The 21,693-nt window shown below is 42.2% G+C and overlaps 1 protein-coding gene and 1 long non-coding RNA gene across 2 annotated transcripts in view; both read left to right on the top strand.

The window, feature by feature from the left end:
• LOC140711528 (uncharacterized) overlaps positions 1-15,407 on the top strand; it is a 41,554-nt gene extending 26,147 nt beyond the window's left edge. The window contains exon 3 of the long non-coding RNA XR_012092812.1: positions 15,325-15,407. This is a non-coding gene — a long non-coding RNA (uncharacterized lncRNA). The remainder of the gene's footprint in view (positions 1-15,324) is intronic.
• Positions 15,408-20,131: 4,724 nt separating this feature from the next.
• OTULIN (OTU deubiquitinase with linear linkage specificity) overlaps positions 20,132-21,693 on the top strand; it is a 37,509-nt gene continuing 35,947 nt past the window's right edge. Inside the window, exon 1 of the mRNA XM_007961243.3 lies at positions 20,132-20,415. Coding sequence (XP_007959434.2) covers positions 20,264-20,415 — 152 coding nt within the window. The 5' untranslated portion in view covers positions 20,132-20,263. The remainder of the gene's footprint in view (positions 20,416-21,693) is intronic.

Raw genomic sequence — 21,693 nt, 5'->3', positions numbered from 1 at the left:
GCAAGGACTTACAGTACTCTATTGAATAAGATTTGGCGAAAGAGGATATCCCTGTCTTGTTCCAGTTCTTAGAGGGAATGCTTTCAAGTTTTCCCTGTTAAGTATGATGCCGGCTATAGGTTTGTTATATACTGCCTTTATTAAGGTGAGGTATGCTCCTTCTACGCCTAGTTTGTTGAGGATTTTTATCATGAAGTGATGTTGAATTTTATCAAATGCTTTTTCTGTATCTATTGAGATGATCATTTGGTATTTGTTCGTTCTGTTTATGTGATGTATCACATTTATTGATTTGCATGTTTGAACCATTCCTGCATCCCTGGGATAAATTCTGCCTAATCCTGGTGTATTATCTTTTTGATGTGGTGTTGGATTCGATTTGCTGGTATTTTGTTGAGAGTTTTTTTTTTTCATCTAATTTCATCAGGGATATTGGTCTGTAGCTCTTTTTTTTATTGTGTCCTTGTCCGTTTCTTCATATTAGAGTGATACTGGCCTCATAGAATGAGCTAGGGAGAATTCTTTCCTCCTTTTTTGGAATAGTTTCATGAGGATTGGTATTAACTCCCCTTGGTATCTATCTTTGTGTGTTTGGTAGAATTTGGCTCAGTAATAAAAATCTTACCCCCCTCCCCCAGAAAAGCCCAAAACCAGATGGTGAATCCATCTGGGGTGGGGGGAGATTTTTTATTACTGATTCAATCTCGTTACTCATTATTGGTATGTTTGGGTTTTTTTTTTTTTTTTTTTTGCTTTTTTATTTTAAAATTTATGTGGGTACATAGTAGGTATCTATATTTATGGGATACATGAGATGTTTTGATACAGGCATGCAATGTGAAATAAGTACCTCATGGGGAATGGGGTATCCATCCCCTCAAGCATTTATCCTTTGAGTTACAAATAATCCAATTACACTCTTTTAAGTTGTTTTAATATTCAGGGATTTTATTTCTTCCTGGTTCAATCTCAGGAGGTTGCTTGTTTCCAGGAATTTATCCACTGGAAAAGATTTTTTTTTTTTTTTTTTTTAGACGGAGTTTTGCTCTTGATGTCCAAGGTGGAGTGCAATGGCACAATCTTGACTCACTGCAACCTCTGCCTCCGGGGTTCAAGCGATTCTCCTGCCTCAGCCTCCTGAGTAGCTGGGATTACAGGTGCGTGCCACCACGCCCAGCTAATTTTTTGTATTTTTAGTAGAAACGGGGTTTCACCACGTTAGCCAGGCTGGTCTCAAACTCCTGGCCTCAGGTGATCTGCCTGCCTCAGCCTCCCAAAGTGCTAGGATTACAGACATGAGCCACTGTGCCTGGCCAAGAAAATCTTAAATGTGGTCTGGTGATCCTTCAGTGGATCTGTGAGGTCAAAACCAGTTTCTTAATAATACTAAATTTATTTGTCTTATTCACTCTCAATCTCTCAGGAATATATTGTGGAGTTTTCCAGAATGTGATATTGCAGCTGTTTGAATACAGAAGCAGATCTGAAAAATCTAGCTTCATTCTATTAAGGCAGACATTAAAGAGACTTGCAGAAGTTGAAACAATGTTACTTTTCTCACCACTTTTCAGTTTTGGAAAGGATAGTTTGTCCCAGAAGGAAGGAGCACACACTACAGCATTCAGGGCCACAGGAGGAAGAACCAAGGTCAGCTGGGAGGCAGGAGTGAGGGGAAAGCATGGGCAAGAGCCTTGATTGTGATGTGTGCATTCTGGAATGGGTGAGAAAGGGCAAGCAGGCTAAGAATCAGCTAATTTGCATAATTTCAGCTGGCTCCAGGGTTGTCTCAGAGTGGTCTGGTACCTGGCCCTCAGGTGATTAGGACAGGGGAGTAGTGCTCTGAAGTTTAGTAGCCCTGGTGAGAGTCTGACAAAGGGAGCACCTGGGGGTATGGGTTTTCAATTGGATGGTTTGCATATACAAAGTATGGTCACAGGATAGTTGTTTTCCATCGCTAGGAATAATTAGCTACCTCTGGGAGGGGTAGCCTCTGACTGGTCAGCAAGGCCCCAGACACCAAGCATACAAAGAATGCAGAAATTGGCCGGGCCTGGTGGCTCATGCCTCTAATCCCAGCACTATGGGAGGCCGAGGCGGGTGGATCACGAGGTTAAGAGATAGAGACCATCCTGGCCAACATGGTGAAACCTGGTCTCTACTAAAAATACAAAATTTAGCTGGGCATGGTGGCGGGCGCCTGTAGTTCCAGCTACTCAAGAGGTTGAGGCAGGAGAATCACTTGAACCCAGGAGGCAGCGGTTGCAGTGAGCTGAGATTGCGCCACTGCACTCCAGCCTGGCAACAGAGTGAGACTCTGTCTAAAAAAAAAAAAAAAAAAGTAAGAATATGGAAATTAAGAAAATATAATTAATACAAGTCCTTAATATTTTTTAAGAGTATAAAGAATGTAGGGATGTTCTGAGACTAAAATGCTTGTGAGCTTCTGGGCTAGGTTATGCACTAACAGAGACGCCCCAAATCCCAATGGCCTAATGTGGCAAAGAGGTTTTTTTATTTTCTCATGCGAAGTCTTCACACTTCTGAAAGGCAGTATAAAAAATATTTTAACATTTAAAAAAAAAAAAGGCCATAATGTCAGAACAAAGGAAAATCATTTTAATTACTTTAGCTTAATGACAAATTCCGTTATGATTTTTCTTTTTTCTTCATAAATTAGTGAAATTTCAGCACTACTTAAGAAGAATTCAGGGACTGGTGCTTGGCAGTTTCTGACGTCTAGGACAATTATGGATAGAAACGATGCGAAAGGAAGAAAAGACTTTGTTAATTCTGAGAGAACTTAAGAGAGTGGGAGGCTGAAGATACTGGAAAAAAAGGCACTCAGTGGAAACCCTGGGGGATGTGAAGGGAAAGAGGGGGGATGGTCTAAAATAGGAAAGACAGCTCTTCCTCAGAAACTGGCTGCAAAGGAGGATGAGACAGTGCCCTTGAAGATAATTTAGTTAGGGGAAAGAGAAAAGCTAAGAGTTCGCCCTCAATGGCACTGGTTTTCTCTATGACTCGCAGGCAAATTCATTGCATAAAGTTAAGAGGGCATTGAACGATGAGGGCTTAAGAGACCCATTGCAGGACTTGCGGCAGGGAGCAGGGCAAGAACATAAGATGATGGAGCAGAATTGAAGGCCCAGCTGAGTTTAGACTTTAAATAGTAATAGCATGAAGCACACAGTAGCCTAATTTTTCTAACTGTGCTCCTTCATCCTGGCTTTTAATAGAGGAGGAATTGGAGGTGGGGATTAGAGAATTGATGCTTATCAAGAGGCAGGTATGGTGCTTAAGAACATGGCTGTTGAAGCCAGCTGCCTGGGTTAAAATCCTCTCTGCCACTTACTTTCCTATTCAGAAAATGGGGCTAATAATATTCTTATGGTGTTTTAATGAGGACAGCAGTTGGTTTGAGGATGACACAAATATATGCTGTGGATTGTCCTTCCACATCCCCACTGCTGGGGAGTCAAGGGATCTACCTTGGTTTCTTGGGCTTCTGTGCATGATGGACTCTTGAAAAGGAACAAGCCCAGTTCCTCTCCTCTCCCTGCCCATTTTCTTCGGTGGTGTGCCCTGCTCAGTCTCTTCATCCTTGGTCCTCATTATCCTCTCTGATTGTGGTAGGTTTTCCCCTATTCTCTTTCCAAACTATTTTCTGGCATAATCTATAAGCCTTACAGATCAGAACTTTAGTTTTGAGTCTCAGTTACCTATATTAGGAGTAAACTATACTAACTCTGTTTGTATTTTTACTTTAATAATCCTAGCCTACCCATTCACCTGCTGGCTCTCCAGAGACCTCTGGATCACTGAGAAAAGGTCACGTATGGATGATGTAAAAGATAAAAGCATAAACATACACTTCAAAAAATCTCTTTTTACTTGTTACCTCTCTTAATTCTCCTATAGGTAGATGTTCTCTTCCTTTCTACATACCCAAGACTGATGCTCAGAGGATTAAAAACCTGCTCAGAGTTGCACAGCCAGTTGCTGGCAGAGTAGCAATTCAATTCTGTGCTGCGCACTTACAGCTTAATAATCCACATTCCCTCAAACAGCTGAACTGGTCCAGGGTTGAGGGGTAGACGGATGGTGGCACTTAGGACAAAGGGGTGAGAGAGTTGTAGGTGTTCATGAGAGTAGCTGCTTACTGTAAGTAGCAAAGGCAAGAGGGTACAGGGTTATATGCAGAGAGGGACTGACAAACAGGGAGAAAGGGAAGGGGCAAAAGAGCTGCAAGTCACAATGCAATTGATGAACAAATGGGAGAGACGAAAGGAGAGGTGACCTGACAGACAGTGGAATCCAAAGTTGACTATTTTAAGGGTATTGGTCCACTTCTGGATGATGACAAGTATAGAGTGTAGCCACTGGACTAAGTCAATGAACAGAAGTTAAAGCCAGTGGTGTGGACATTAAGGATTGTTTCAGTTGTTTGTTTGAGTGAATGTTGAAATTAATAGATCTGTTGCTGAAGTCCTTTATGAATGTTTGAGAGTGATCTTGAAAAGTAGGCAGGGACCAAGGCAGCAGACAGGCCCACAGCTGGTCCAAGGTTGGGGCCTCCCACAAAGTGAAGGGTTTTGGAGGCAGGAAGAATCAGGGTTTTTTTTTTGTTTGTTTTTTATTTTGTTTTTTTTTTTGTTGTTGTTGTTGCTGTTTGCTTTTTGAGACAGAGTCTCCCTCTATTGCCCAGGCTGGAGTGCAGTACAGTGGTCCAGTCTTGGCTCACTACAACCTCTACCTCTCGGGTTCAAGCGATTCTCCTGCCTCACCCTCCCGAATAGCTGGGACTACAGGCCCGCGCCACCATGCCCAGCTAGTTTTTTTGTATATATATATATTTTTAGTAGAGACAGGGTTTCACCATATTGGCCAGGCTGGTCTGGAACTCCTGACCTCGTGATCCGCCCACCTCGGCCTCCCAAAGTGGTGGGATTACAAGTGTGAGCCACTGCGCCAGGCCAAATCAGTGCTTTTTTTTTTTTTTTTCTTTTTTGAGATGGAGTCTGACTCTGTTGCCCAGGCTGGAGTGCAGTGATGAAATCTCGACTTACTGCAAGTTCCCCCTCCTGGGTTCACACCATTCTCCTGCCTCAACCTCCCGAGTAGCTGGGGACTACAGGCGCCTGCCACCGCACCCGGCTAATTTTTTGTATTTTTAGTAGAGATGGGGTTTCACCGTGTTAGCCAGGATGGTCTCGATCTCCTGACCTCGTGATCCGCCTGCCTCAGCCTCCCAAAGTGCTGGAATTACAGGCGTGAGCCACCGTGCCCTGCCCAATTCAGTGTTTTCAATTGCAGTACTTGGCAGTTCTCATATGCAACTTCATTTGGTTCTCCCAGTAATCCAGCAAGATGCACACAGAGCAGGAAATAGACTTTCTCCAAGAAAACCAGCTGTTAAGTAGCAGCATTTGGACTCAGTTCGTCTCCTGGCTGGAGTTTGCTGTGAGAGTCTTATTCCTCTACATATTATTCACAGTAGGAAATGAATCCCTCAGAAAGAAAACTTCTTTATAGATTCTTTCTACACAGAAAAGGAAGATTTTTCTACATTTTCTTCGTTCAGACTGCTAAAAATCTCTAGGCTGTCATGGTGGGGAAGAGCTATTGGGCTGACAGGAACTGGCTCAGGGGACGGTCTTTTGGTGCCACCTAGTGTCCATGATTGGGTTTATCCACAAAGCTTTGACTAAATTACATGAAAAATAATGTAAGGAAATTGCAAGTAGCGGATTAATTTTGCAAGAGAATACCTATTAAAACACCTAACAGTTTTGTCTCTCTACCAGGAAGATTTCTTATTCTGGCCTCTTGTCTACCCCAAGGACCAGACCAATTCAGTAAGTTACTTTGTTGGATAAAACAAAATATGACCTAGTGAAGTCCAAGGTTACTTAAAATTAACATATTCCATAAGGTCTTAGATCATTCTGTATAGTGGAAAGAGCACTAGGCTTGGTGCTCTGACCAGTTCAGGTCTTAACTCAGTGGGATGGTGTATGAAAGGTGCTTCAAAACTATAAAGTGCTAAGCAAGTGTTAGATATAGTGATAATTTCCCAAGCACTGTTCTGGACCTTTGACACACCTCCCTTCTAGTCCTCATATTTATAAGACAGCAGGCACTATCCAGATTTTGCATCAAAGAAACTGAGGCTCAGAAATGTTAAATAACTTGCCCAAGGTTACATAGCTATTTTTTTCTCTGCCATGCTATATGACCATTATAATACTGACATAAGGAATTAATATTAAATCATGTAACAAAAATTTATTAAGGAGCACTGTATACTATACACTGGGTTAAGAATAAGGTATATAAAGATCAACAAATATTATGGACTGAATGTTTGTGCCCCTCCCCCACCATTCATATGTTTAAGGTCTAACCCCCAATGTGACTGTATTTGGAGATCAGACCTCCAAGGAAAAGCAATTAAGGTTAAATGAGATTGTAAGGGTAGGACTCTAATCCAATGGGATTACAGTCAGCTGTCTGTATCTGCCGGTTCTACATCTGTGGATTCAACCAACTGAAGATTTTTTTTTTAATTCAGAAAAAAAACAATTAAAAATAATACAATAAAAAGAAATACAAATAAAAAGTTTAACAACTATTTACATAACATTTACACTACATTAGGTATTTTAAGTAATCTAGAGATGATTTAAACTATATGGGAGGATATGCATAGGTTATATGCAAATGCTACATCACTTTATATGAGGAACTGAACATCCTCAGATTTTGGTATTCATGAGGGGTCCTGGAATCAATCCCCCACGGATACTGAGGAACAACTGTATGTTCTTATAAGAAGAAAAGTTGGCCAAGCATAGTGGTTCATGCCTGTAATCCTAGTGAGTAGGATTTGCTTGAGGCTAGGAGTCTGAGACCAGCCTGGGCAACACAGTGAGACTCTGTCACTACAAGAAATTAAAAAGAAAATCATGTGGGCATGGTGGCATGTGCCTGTAGTCTTAACTACTCAGGAGGTTGAGTCAAGAGGATCGTTTGAGCCCTGGACTTTAAGGCTGTAGTAAACTATGCCACTGCACTCCAGCCTGGGTAGCAGAGCAAGACATTGTCTAAGGAAAAAAAGAAAAGCAGCACATAGCTGAACAAAGCTGGAGGCATCATATTGCTTGATTTCCAAATATGCTACAGAATGATAGTAATCAAAATCAGCATGCTACTGGCATGAAAACAGACACATAGACCATGAAACCGAATAGAGAACCCAGATATAAATGCATACATTTACAGTCAACTCATTTTTGGTACAGGTGCTAAGAACGTACAATTGGGAAAGGAGAGTCTCTTCAATAAATGGTAATGGGAAAATGGAATAACCATATGCAGAAGAATAAAACTATATCCCTTTACCATATACAGAAATAAAATCAAAATAGAGTAAAGACTTACATCTAAGACCTGAAACTATGAAACTACTAGAAGAAAACAATGGGGAAATGCTCCAGGACATTGGTCTAGACAAAGATTTTTTTGTGTAAGACCTCAAAACCACAGGCAACCAAAGCAAAAACAGAATGGGATTACATCAAACTAAAAAGCTTTTGCACGGCAAAGGAAACAATCAACAAAGTGAAGAGTTCGAGACCAGCCTGGGCAACACAAGGAGACCTCGTCTCTACAAAACATAAAAGATTAGCTGGACGTGGTGGTGCGTGCCTGTGTTCCCAGCTACTCTGGAGGCTGAGCGAGGAGAATCACTTGAGGCCAGGAGTTCAAGACCAGCAGCCTGGGCAACATAAATGAGACCCTGTCAAAAGAAAGAAAGAAAGGAAGAAACAGAGAGAGAGAAAGACAGAGAGAGAATGTGATATATATACACAATGGAATGTTATTCAGCCACAAAAAAGAATGAAATACTGTCATTTGCAGCATCATGAAAAAAAAAAAACTGGAGGTCATTGTGTAACTGAAATAAGCCAAGCACAGAAAGCCACACATTTCATGTTCTCAATCATATGTGGGAGATTAAAAAAAGTGGATCTCATGAGGGTAGACTGGTGATTACTAGAGGTTGAGAAGAGTAGGGAGGAGGAGGGATGACAAAATGTTAATTAATGGGTAAAATATATAGTTTGATGGAAGAAAGAAGACATAATGTCTGATAGATCAGTAGTTACAATAATCTATATTGTATAGTCCAAAATAGCTAAGAGAATTTGAATGTTTCCAGGATAAAAAAAGACAAATATTTAAGGTGATGGACATCCCAATTACACTGAGTTGATCTTTACTATATGAATGTATTATCACATGTTCCCCAAAATATGTACATTATATATAAAATAAAAATAAAATTTTCTATTAGAAACTTAGTTTTAAAGGATATAATTTCCATTGTATTGTAAATAGGTATTTTAAAATAATCATGACTTATTTTCAATAGAATCTAACACATTAGAAATTCATTATCATTCATAAAAAACTGTAATTTTACATCATTCCTTTTTCTTATTGAATTATTTCCTTTCTGTTTCCCATTCACAGAATTCTATTTAATGCAATATATTTTTATGTTTGAAAGTCTTATTACTTAAATTTACTTGAAAGTTTCATTATAACATTAGTCATAAAAATCTGATCAAAATAGCATATTTAAATGTTGATAATTGTTAAATATTAGTAAAATTTGGTTATATACATCTCTTTCAAAATTTATTGATGAAGGCAGGGCATGGTTGCTCATGCCTGTCATCCAAAGCACTTTGGGAGGTCAAGGCAGGGGAATCACTTGAAACCAGGAATTCAAGACCAGCTTGGATAACATGGTGAGACTCTGTGTTTATAAAAAAAAATTAGCTGGGTACGGTGGCATGTGCCTGTAATCTCAGCTACTCAGGAGGCTGAGGCAGGATGATTGCTTGAGCCCAGGAGTTTGAGGCTGCAGTGAGCTATGACTGCACCACTGCACTCCAGATCTATCGATGAATACAATTTACTGTTAGAAAGAGATAGGATTTAATTTCAATTCTATGCCTATTTTTGAATTTTATAAAAACTATAAAACACTGTCCTCCTAAATAGGTGGAAATAGTTTTGTTATCACAAAATCAAATCCTTGAGCTTCCGAATTGCATGGCAAAAATATCATAGTAATCTCTCATGAAATATTATTTTTAATCATCAGCTAATAACTTTAGGCTCTCCCTCAAATTTGTTCGAAGCAAGGAATCAGAAATCACCTGAATTTCAAAGGAATGATTATCTAATTATTAAGAGTAGATCACCTTTTCCATTTCTGGGACGTACAGTAAGGCAGCCGTCTCACTTTAAATCTTCATTCTAAGGTGAACATTAGGTAAGGCAGAGAGCTTTGCCATGAGTCTGTCACCTTGATGACATAAGATGCTACCAATACTCTCTTCTTTGTTCTTCCAAGACTCCCTCAGGAGCAAGTCATCTTTTAGGGAAACTAAAAGCTTAAAATTTGAGCCTCAGAGAAGTTAAATGACTTGCCCAAGGTCATATAGCTAGTTTTCTCTTTGCTACACTACATCACCCTTACCAACCCACTCTATGCTATATCTGAATTAACATACCGGCAAAAATACTCCACTTAAATATCAAAATACCCACTGTTAAGGGAAGAAAAGGAAAGACATGAAGGAAAGAAACCAAAAGGAAAAAACCAAATGTAAGTTTCCAGTGCCTTATTATAGGCTTCTCTGAAAGAAGTATTTAAGTTGTTTATCTGATTTGAAGCTCTAGAATACCACCATCCAATAGAAATATAATGTGAGCTGCATCATACATAACTTAAGATTTTCTAGTAGCCATATTAAAAAAGCAAAAAGCAACAGTTGAAATTAGTATCTTATATAATGCAGTATTTCCAAAATTTTGCCAACATATAATCAGTATTTTAAAATTATAGGCCAGGTGTGGGGCTTCATCCCTGTAATCCCAGTACTTTGTGAGGCTGAGGCAGGAGGATCGCTTGAGACCAGGAGTTTGAGACCAGCCTGGACAACATGGTGAAACAGAAAATATAAAAAATTAGCTGGGTGTGGTGCTGTGTACCTGTAGTCCCAGCTACTTGGGAGACTGAGATGGGAGGATCACTTAAACCTGGGAGGTCGAGACTGCAGTGAGCTATGATCGTTCCATTGCACTCCAGCCTGGGCAACAGAGTGAGACTCTATCTCAAAAAAAAAAAAAAAAAAAAAAAAAAAAAAAATCTGTGATTATTTTACATTCTTTTTAGGGGGTATACTAAGTCCTTAAAATCCTGTGTTTTTCACAAACAGCACATCTTAATTCTGACCAGCTACATTTCAAGTGCTCAGGAGGCACACTTGCCTACTGGCTACTGTATTGGACAATGTAGTTCTTGAGGCACACACTAGAAAGATTTGGCATGGCTGAGAACCTTTTATTTTTGTTAAGCAGGGATATGGTAAACATGAAGGAAGTGGTTAGAAAGGAGCACAGGCCAATTTACGTCCTCATGCATCTGTAAAAAGATCTCGTACTCCAGGGCCTTTGCTGCGCAACTGTATAAAAGTGGTGTTGCTGTGCCTCAGGAGACACAGGTGCCTCAGTTTGAAGACTACTATTTTAAGATGGATTCTGGCTGCCAAGGTCTATAGGAATGATGCAATAGTGATGAAATTTTATACATTCTTATCCCTAAGTTCTGGACCAAGACAAAAGAAAAATGTGTGAGACAAAATATTAGCAGAAGATCCAGAAAGCCCTTGTGACTTTGCCAGTGATATCCTGGTATGACTTTCAAAGATAAGGTTGACCACCTACCTTCTCACAAGTAGAGTTTTTGTTAATAGTAGGTATATTAGTCATGGTTCTCTAAAGAGACAAAACGAATAGGATAGATGTATATATAAAGGGGAGTTTATTAAGGAGTATTGACTCGCATGATCACAAGGTGATGTCCCACAATAGGCTGTCTGCAAGCTGAGGAGCAAGGAAGCCAGTCTGAGTCCCAAAGCTAAAGAACTTGGAGTCCAATGTTTCAGGGCAGGAAGCATCCAGCACAGGAGAAAGATGTAGGTCGGAAGACTAAACCAGTCTAGTCTTTTCACGTTCTTCTGCCTTTTTTTTGGTGGGGGGTAGGGGAGGACGGAGTCTCGCTCTGTAACCCAGGCTGGAGTGCAGTGGCGAGATCACAGCTCACTGCAAGCTCTGCCTCCCATGTTCATGCCATTCTCCTGCCTCAGCCTCCCGAGGAGCTGGGACTACAGGTGCCACGCCTGGCTAATTTTTATGTATTTTTAGTAGAGACAGGGTTTCACTGTGTTAGCCAGGATGGTCTCGATCTCCTGACCTCGTGATCCGCCCTCCTCGGCCTCCCAAAGTGCTGGGATTACAGGCGTGAGCCACCGTGCCTGGCCTTCTGCCTGCTTTTATTCTAGCCACCCAGATTAAGGCTGGGTCTGCCCTTCCCAGTCCACTGACAAATGTTAATCTCCTTTGGCAACAAACATCCTCACAGACACACCCAGGAACAATACTTTGTATCCTTCAATCCAATCAGGTTGACACTGAATATTAACCATCACAGTAGGGTAGTGCTTTTCCTTGTGACTACCAAGGAGATGAGATCAGGCTGTGAGAGAATCATTAACCTAACATAAGACTACTTGAGGAGGTGAAGGTTTCCTGTGAGTGACAAAGGGTCTCTTCCTTACCTTTATTTTCTTAGGAAACATCTATGATTTGCCCCTCTAGCTCTTTTTAAGTTCCACTATGTGCTATCAATGATGGATTTCCTTTCCAAAGAAACCCATATGCTTGTCCTAAAAGGTAAGTGTAGGGAATTACTCTGTAGGGAATTACCTAGCCCTAGCAGACCAAGATACCAAGACTAGATGGATTAAATAACAGGTTTTTCTCACAGTACTGGAGACTGGAAAGTAAGATTGAGGTGCCAGCTGATTCAGTTTCTGCTAATGGCTTTCTTCCTGGTTTTCAGATGGCTGTCTTCTTGCTGTGTCCTCACATAGTGAGCTCTGGTGTCTCTTCTTCTTATAAGGACGCCAGCCCCTTCATATTAGGGCCCAACCCTTTTGACCTCATTTAACCTTTATCACCTTCTTGTAGGCCCTATCTCCAAATATAGTCACATTGGGGGTTAGGACTTCAACGCAGGAATTTTGGGGAGACACAATTCAGTAATTCAATCCATAGCAGATACTAAGCTACCAGGAGTATGGAATTCCATCCATAGCAGATACTAGGGTACCAAGAGTATGGAATTCCATTTCAGAAGCTCTCCAAACAAATTAAGATTATCATCTGTCTGGAGGATTCTTAGAGGTGAAATTTTGTTTAGCTAGAGGCAAATGACTGATTTAATATTTTCCAGAACTCCAAGTCTGTGAATTACAACAGCATCATTCTCTCTCCTCCTTATATACAAAACGGTTTCATTTTCATGATAACATAAATTTCATTATGACCCATACTTCTCCCAATAAAAACTCTTGGGGAAAGTTTTGGGGGTTTCCAGGTAAACTAATTTTACAGCAAGATATTTTTTTCTATTGAGCTATTTCCTCTATTTTTTCTCTATAAAGTTATTTCATTTAACTTCAGAACTACAAAAAGCACAGTAGGTTTTTTTCCCCCTCTAATTCTGTTTTTTAAAAATGGGCATTCAATTAAAACCTAGATGACGGGTTGACAGGTGCAGGAAACCACCATGACACATGTATACCTATGTAACAAACCTGCACGTTCTGCACGTTTCCCAGAACTTAAAGAAAAAAAAATACAAAATACCAAAATGAGCATTCAGTAATCAGGAGGCATTTTGAATAAGTCTTTAAAATTAATACTTGAGTATTCCTAGGGTAGTTAATTTCTAAGTGAAACTAATAATAGTTTCTTCCAAAGCTTGGTTACAGTCCATGAACCTATAAAACTAGAATAAACTAAAAAGTACCTTTCCTGTGAGTACTTTAGAGATTGATGTACAGAATACACTTTAAATCTAATTGTTATTACTGTGGCACTGGGAAATTCCAGAGAGTATAAAAATATAGGGTATTTTAACCTGACTGTAAATCATGAGTTTATGGTATTGAAAAGGGGGACTATGCATCCAACTTGTGTTAAGCTCCTTAAAGAAAATTTTAAAAAATAAGAACACTGTAATGGCTTAGCATTGTTCTTTGGGAACAGATATATTACAAGTAAGGACTACAGCATTCAATGAAAAGGAATGTGGAATCTTTCACATATTAACTATTCTGGGCAAGGCCACTGAAGCAGATATATAAATTTAAGGTGATTGATTGAAAATGTAAGTTACCAAGTATTTGCAAATTACAGTACCATCATATGTATTTATCTGGTTTGATTCTAAGAAGAAACTGAAAACTGACGCATTGTCTGTAAGTTATTACATAGGCTTTTACTTAAGCTTATGGGTTTTTATGTTATTTATCTTGACATAAGAATAGGCTAATTGTTGTAATTATATCACAGTTCATGGGCTTTATTCTCATGACTGCTTCTAAGAAACCCTAGTGTTTGACCGGGCGTGGTGGCTCATGCTTGTAATCCCAACACTTTGGGAGGCCGTGGCGGGCAGATCACTTGAGGTCAGGAGTTGGAGACAAGCCTGGCCAACATGGTGAAACCCTGTCTCTACTAAAAATACAAAACAAAACAAAATAAAAATTAGCCAGGCGTGGTGGTGGGCGCCTATAGTCCCAGCTACTTGGGAGGCTGAGGCAGGAGAATTGCTTGAACCCGGGAGGCAGAGGTTGCAGTGAGCTGAGATCATGCCACACACTCCAGCCTGGGCAACAGAGCGAGACTCTGTCTCAAAAAAAATAAAATAAAATAAAATAAAAACCCTAGTTTTTGATTTATTTAATACACATATACATTCCTCTAATCATTTCATTCTGTAATAACAGTAAAAAATTAGCATATCCCAAATATGAATATATTAAAAACTCATGTTGCATCTCTGTATTATGTATACCAGAAACATACACATCATAGAAGTTTTAAAAGATAAAGACAAAATGATTTAACAGTTAATTTTTAATTTTTTTTTTTTTTTTGAGACAGAGTGTCACTCTGTCACCCAGGTTGGAGTACAGTGGAGTAATCTTGGCTCACTGCAACCTCCACCTCCCAGGTTCAAGAGATTCTTCTGCTTCAGCCTCTCGAGTAGCTGAGATTATAGGTGATCACCACTATGCCCAGCTAATTTTTGTATTTTCAGTAGAGACAAGGTTTCACCATGTTGCCCAGGCTGGTCTTGAACTCCTAACCTCAAGTGATCTATGGGCCTTGGCCTCCCAAAGTGCTGGGATTACAGGCATGAGCCACCACGCCTGGACAACACTGAATTTTTTAAATTAAAGGACAAAGTTAGAACAATGAATGCATATTCTTATTTTGGAAAGTCTTGGTTTAACACTTTATGATATGGTGGTTTATTTATTTATTTGGAGACAGGGTGTCACTCTGTCACTCAGGATGGAGTACAGTGGCATGATCTCAGCTCAATAAAGCCTCCACCTCCCAGGTTCAAGTGATTCTCCTGCCTCAGTCTCCTGAGTAGCTGGGACTACAGGTGCATGCCACCACACCCAGCTAATTTTTGTAGTTTTTGGTAGAGATGGATTTTTACCATGTTGGCTAGGCTTGTCTCGCACTCCTCATCTCACGTGATCCACCCACCTAGGCCTCCCAAAGTGCTGGGATTATAAGTGTGAGCCATCGCAGCCCACCTTGGTTTTATTTCTGATTAAAAAAAGAGACATTATTTTTTAGAACAGTTTTAGATTTACAGAAAACTTGAGAAGATAGTACAGAGTTCCCATATACTCTGCATCCAACTTCCTCTGTTACTAACATCTAACATCTTAGATTATTATGGTATGTTACTTTTGTGTTGTTGTTGTTGTTGTTGTGAGACAGGGTCTCATTCCATCACCCAGGCTGGAGTGCTGTGGCGCGATCATCACTCACTGCTGCCTCAAACTCCCAGGTTCAAGAAGTCTTCCTACCTCAGCCTCCCAAGTAGCTGGGACCACAGGTGCACACCACCACGCCTGGCTAATTTTTGTCTGTAGAGGTAGGGTTTCACCGTGTTGCCTAGGCTGATCTTGAACTCCTGGGCTCAAGCAGTCCTCCCGCCTCAGCCACCCAAAGTGCTGGGATTACAGGCATGAACCACTCCATTTGTTACAATTAATGAATTAGTACTGATATATTAAAGTCCATGGTTAATTCAGATTTCCTTGTTTAACCTAATGTCTTTTTTTTTTTTTTTTTTTTTTTTTTTTGTTACAGGATCCCACCCAGGACACCAGAATTACATTTAGTTGCCATCTCTCCTCTTCGCTGTGCGTTTCTCATACATTCCTTGTTTTTGATGACCTTGACAGTTTTAAGAGTACTGGTATTTTGTAGGATGCCCCTCTAATGGTATTGTCTATTTTTTTTTTTTTAATTACACTGGGGTTATGGGTTTGGGGGAGGAAAATCATAGAAGTACAATGCCATTTTTATCAGATCATATGAAGGTTACATGCCATCAACATGATTTATCACTGAGTTCAAGTCACATATTAACTTGGTGGCCTATTGTTAACTTTTCAGTTTCTACTAAGGTCCAGTAGCAAACCAAAAGTTGTTTCTTAAAAGCAGAGTAGTTACTCACAGACAATGACAGAGATTTGCTCCAAAATTCTAAGGGTTTGTACTGTGATTCACCAAAGATTATAAACAGCACTTACTTATTTTTTGGGAGAAAGGGGCTTGCCCTGTTGACTAAGCTGGAGTGCAGTTGCATGATCATAGCTCACTGTAACTTGAATTCCTGGGCTCAAGGGATCCTGCCTCAGCCTTGCAAGCAAGCAGTTAGGATGGACTACAGGTGTGTACTACCACACCTGGCTAATTGCCTTTTTTTTTTTTTTTTTTTTTTTTTTGTGGAGGTGGGGCTGGTCTCAAACTCCTGGGCTGAAGTGATCCTCCCGCCTTGGCCTCCTAAAGTGCTGGGATTACAGGCGTGAGCCACTATGCCTGGCCTCCCAACAGCATTTAAATCTGCCATTGACACTAAGCACCATCAGATCTGCTGGATCATATGGCCCAAATGGCTGAACTTGCCCAATAGCCTGGACCTGTTGTAGAGCCATCTCTTCTCCTACAAGGTATTGTGTGTGTGTTTTGTTTTTTTTGGTTGTAGAAGGGGCCAAATGCAACAACTTATTCTTCAGCTTGCAAGTGATATCTTGACATGTCCCATACTGGTCCCCTAGAAATTTCATGAGGTGGAGGGTCCCAGATGTTTTGTGAGACTTATTTCCTGTCTTCAGACATGCAAATATTTTACCAATATGTCTAGAGTAATTGCTACTTCCTGCTTACCATGAGTAATCAGCATAATATCATCAATGTAATGGACCAGTATGAAGTTCTTTGGAAGTGGAAGACTAAATTATGACATAGGGCTAAAGGGTTGCTATATCCCTGTAGAGGGACAGGAAGTTGTATAGTGGTCTTGCCAGTTGAAGGTAAATTCCTTCTGATGGTATTTTCTAATAAGTATAGAGGGAAAAAGCACGTGTCTGATTAATAGCTGCGTATCTAGTACTAGGAGATGTGATTTGCTCAAGTAATGAAACATCTAAATGGCAGTGCAATTGGAGTCACCATGTAATTAGGTTTATAAGAATCTATTGTTATTTTTCAAGATCCATTTGTGTTTTGCACATGCCAAATAGGTGAGGGGAAAAGAAATGTAGTGGTTGTCACCACCTCTGCAACTGCAACTTTCAAGTCTTTGACAGTGGCACTAATCTTTACAATCTCTCCAAGAATGTGACATTGTTTTTAGTTTGCTATTCTCATAGGTATAAGCAGTTCTAGTGGCTTCCATTTGGCCTTTCCTATTACAATAGTTTTTACAGGTCAGGGAAGCAATGTGGGGATTCTTCCAGCTGCTGAGTATATCTCTTTGTGTTTTTTTTTGGTTTTTTTTGAGACAGAGTCTTGCCCTGTCGCCCAAGCTGGAGTGTAATGGCGCAATCTTGGCTCACTGCAACCTCTGCCTCCCAAGTTTAAACGATTCTTCTGCCTCAGCCTCCCAAGTAGCTGGGATTACAGGTGCCCGCCACCACGCCCAGCTATATTGTTTTTGTATTTTTAGTAGAAACAGGGATTCACCATGTTGGCCAGGCTGGTCTCTAACTACTGACCTTGTGATCTGCCCACCTTGGCCTCCCATAGTGCTGGGAATAAAGGTGTGAGCCACCGTGTCCGGCCAAGTATATCTCTTTTAATTATGCATTCTGGAACTGGGGAAATATAAGCACAGGATAGGTCCAGGGACTCAATGGGTCTAATGAGAGATGAACCTGAGCTGAAACTCCATTGATCACTCCACCTCCATTAGGCCTCTAGTCTGACTGGCAGGCAGAGTAAAGTTTCTGGTTTCCCCAGATTAGTATCAGATCAGAGCCACTGTGTAGTAATCCCTGACAAATCTGATTATTTCTCTTCCCGCAATGCACAGTTACCCTGGTAGATGGCTATTGGTCTCTTTGGGGGAAATAACAGTACATATTTTTGGCAATGTAGCAGAGTCCTTCCTCAAGAGGATCCAGCCTCTCCTTCATTCAGAGTTGTGAGAGTGTAAACTGGCTCAAGTCTGGGAATTGATTGAGAGATTATGACTCTTGTTTTGGTGATGCAAGTTAGGATGTCTGTTTCCTAGATCTAGAACTCTTGCACTTACACAGGACAATAAGAACTTAGTAGATTGCCTGTTTATTTTTCTAGGGACACAACGATTAAGTGGCCAACAGCACAGGTCTCTGTAAGTAAGACAATATTGTTTTAGCTCTGCTGGTAATTATAGTAATCATGCCCACCTACTTTTTGGCAATTAAGTGCCACCCTGGGGTGGCACTTAGGAATCCCAGTTTGATGGTAGCAGTTTCCACTGTAACATGTATGTGACTAAAGAGAAGGGCAGCCACAGATCTCTTCAAGGATGCTAGGGTTCTCCTCACAAATTTATTTCTTACAGTCATGGTAAAAGGTATGTCCTCTGGACCCTCCTGGGGTGGGTAAGCAGGTCTTAAATGATAAATCCACTCTAACATTCCAATCTCCCCAAGCCTGTGGATACCTTTCTCTACAAATAACTAGGCAGTTCTGGCACTTCAACTTCATTTAGCATAGGTCCTTCTGGGTGGATGGAGGTTAAACGATCAATGGAGTTTTCACTCAGATCCTTCTCACGGTGGGCTCAGTGGGTCCCCAAACCCATCCTGTGGTTGTTTTCCTAGTTTGACATGCATAATTGGAAAAGACATACTCAGCAATTAAACACAGCATTAGGGCTTTTTCTAAGCCTCTGAGATAAAACATTGAATCCAGAATCTCTGGTGGGTCCAAATCAATAAATTTGGCCTGAATTTATAATCTTTCCACCTTGATCCCTATATGAGTTTCCTGGAGTGGTCAAGACAAAGTACCACAAACTGTGCATCTTAAAACAACAAAATTTATTCTCTTGCAGTTTTGGGGGCTAGAAGTCTGAAATCAGGTTTTCGGCAGGGCCAAGCTTCTTCGGAAGGTGCTTTGGAATAATCCTTCTTTGCCTTTTCTTAGTTTCTGCTGGCTCCTGGCATTCTGTGGCGTTTCTTGGCTTCCAGTTGCATCACTCCAACCTCTGCTTCTATCTCCAAATGGCCTTCCTCCCTCTGTGCTCATTTATCTATCTGTCCTCTTCTAAGGGCACCAACCATTGGATTTAGGGCTCACTCTATACCAGTATGACCTTATCTTAACTAATTATATCTGCAAAGGGCCTATTTCCAAATAAGTTAATATTGTGAGGGTCTAGGTGGACATTTATTTTGGCAGACCCTACTCAACCCTCTACAATCCCACACCTTAATAGTCTTTTTATATTCTGTTGTATGCTCTGAATTTCTTGGCATGTACATTTATTACTTTTTCAAGTAAAATTAAAGGAGAAAACAATATCCCCGGAGTTCTGTGGCACAAAATATAAATATTCTTTCCGTTTCTGTTTGTCCCTTGGAGGTCACTACTATTTAGTCTCCCTAAGCTGGTCTTCCAAAGTCTTGCCCTTCTCCAAACTTTTACCAAACTGAAGACAAAGTGATTGTTCAAAATGATCTCAAGATCTGTCAATGAGGATTAAGCATAAGCTCCACAGTTAGCCTAATATGGCTTTTCATGATCTGGGCTCCAGTACCCCTCCTCTTTTCAGTTTCATCTTTTAGTACAATCCCCTGCTCCCTACCTGTTCCGTCCTGGACTCCTCGCGGGTTTCTGAACTGCCCACGCCATTCCATTCCGCCCTGTTCCGGCGCTGCACTCTGCTTCACCCATACTTTTTGCACCCACGATTGCAACTCAACCTTAGAGGCTACTCCTCTACTCCATCCCAGAGATGAAGCATTTCGCCCTTGGATGCTTGAAAACGGTATTTTCCCTTTTGTTCCTCTTAAATCAAAATGTTTACATGAAATACTATGATCCAAGAACACACACTGCTGCGCTTGCTTAACCGGTTTGAATTGAACCAGTTCGCCTTCTCCGCCCCAACTCCGGTGCGGTAACTCCCAGCCCCGGAGCGACCGGCCTGGCCCGACAGCGGAGGCCTAGGCCCGCTGGGCTCGGGCGTCTGAGCCGTCCCGGCGGGCGACAGCCCGGGCAGGCCGCAGCCACGCTTCACAGCTGAGGAAAACCCGTTCCGGCGGAGGGCAACGCTCGGAAGCCAAGTGTGACACCGCAAGGCGCCAGAACGCGTCAGCACCCTTCACACCTAAGACCGGCCTTCCTCCTCCTCACCCAGGACGCTCCCCGCCGCTCGTCCGGTAGTTTCCAGCTCTCACACCCTCTGCCAGTCCCCACACACAGCTGACAAGGGAAGCAAGCCAGCGGGGCCCGGGGACAGAGCATGCGCAGCAGCCGCATCGCGCGGTTCCCCCTCCAGGCCCCTGCGGCTCAGCCCGCGCACGTGTATGCGCATGCGCCGCGTCCGCGCCTCTCCGCCTCAGGCCGCACCTCCTCGCGCAGGGTCAGAGGCCGTGGGGCGGGCCGCGCTGACGCGCGCGGAAGCACCCTGCGGACCCTCGAAAACCGCCCGCGCAGCTGAGCTGCTGCGACCACTGCCTGGCACCCCGACGGGAGGGGCTCCGGGTCGTTCGGAGCCGGCTGAACCCCTTCGGCCCCGAGCGGCCGCATGAGTCGGGGGACTATGCCCCAACCCGGAGCGTGGCCAGGCGCGAGCTGCGCGGAGACGCCGGCGCGGGAGGCTGGGGCCGCGGCGCGGGAGGGCGGGAAGGCGGCGGCCAGCGGGCAGCCGCTGCCCGAGATGCAGTGCCCGGCCGAGCAGTGAGTGCGCGGGGCGCGGGCCGTGGGCGGCGGGCTCGGTCCTCTCCGGAAGCCGGGCTGGGGTGGGGAGTCGTCAGCAGAGGGTCCCTGGGCGTTCTCAATTCTGAGTGAGGCCGTTGGCGACAAGGAGGAATTGGCAGACAGTTTTGCCCAGTGTCCGAGTGCAGATTTCTTCCCCAGGGCCTCTCACAGTTTTTGTCACACAGTGTCTCCCCTCCCGTCTCATTTTTGACATCTGCACATCTGAAGTTAAAGAAAGTTCCAGAAACTTGGGAAGCAAACCCGAGAAGTGGTGTGTTTTATTACGAGCTCCCGCTAGATCTTTCCTCCAGCCTGGCACAGGGAGGAAGTGAGGTCGCCCTTGCCGCAGCCGCGGGAGAGCGGAGCCGCGCGACATGTTCTTGGAGGCGACGTCCCACCTGTTGGACAGACTTTGGACCGAGTCTGATCCATTCTTTTTGACCCTTTAACGGCCTAAGTAGTATCCCTTCCCGCATTTCCTTTTAAAAAGGAAAGTCTGCTGGTTACATCAGTTCCTTACTGTATTATGAAGAAGACGATTTGGGAAGAGTTCCTGATTTCTGCAAGGGTCTGGGGGTACGCGTGGAAGCAGAATAGAAACTCGAGTGAAAGTTTTCTACACTTTCAAGTTCCAGGCACCTATAAATGCTCTTGGAATTTAAGAAATTATGAAACCACTCAGCCAGCCAGTTTGACAGATATTTTAATTGGCTGGAAAGTTAAATTTAAGATGTGTTTAAATGCAAAAAGCACTGCTAGAACTTTCGAAAAAAATTCCTGAAAAGGGGTCCTTTGGGGCCCTGTTAGGTAGATACTGTGTTATAATAACGTATTTGCGTAGTACTTAGACATTCTTATTTGTCTAGAACAGCCTTGGGATGGTGTTACTCACACTTATTGGGTTAATGGCCACGGGAAAATAAGATTGAGAGTCAGTGGTCTCAATCGCCTGCCTCCAGAGCTAGGCAGTAAGTGAAGTAGTGAAGTTGGCTAGGACCTGGAGAGCTTGTCTCTGTTGAGAGGCAGGGTCCCCTAAGCTCAGGCCTGTAGTTGCTGCATCTTCTGTATTTAAAGAATCCAGCTATTTGGGCCTTGCATGAAATACGCTGCTTTTTAAATAGTGGCACCTATTTTTTTTTTTAAATTGAAACCACTGTACAGGCCCATGTGTGAGCTGCTGTGTCCTGTGGTGGCCAGTTTGCTCTCTGGGTTAGAGTCTGTATTAGGCCATTTTTGTGTTGCTATAAGGAAGTTCCT

This window comes from Chlorocebus sabaeus, chromosome 4 (genome assembly GCF_047675955.1).
Source record: "Chlorocebus sabaeus isolate Y175 chromosome 4, mChlSab1.0.hap1, whole genome shotgun sequence".
NCBI lineage: Eukaryota > Metazoa > Chordata > Mammalia > Primates > Cercopithecidae > Chlorocebus > Chlorocebus sabaeus.
This window is presented reverse-complemented; position numbering and strand designations above follow the sequence as displayed.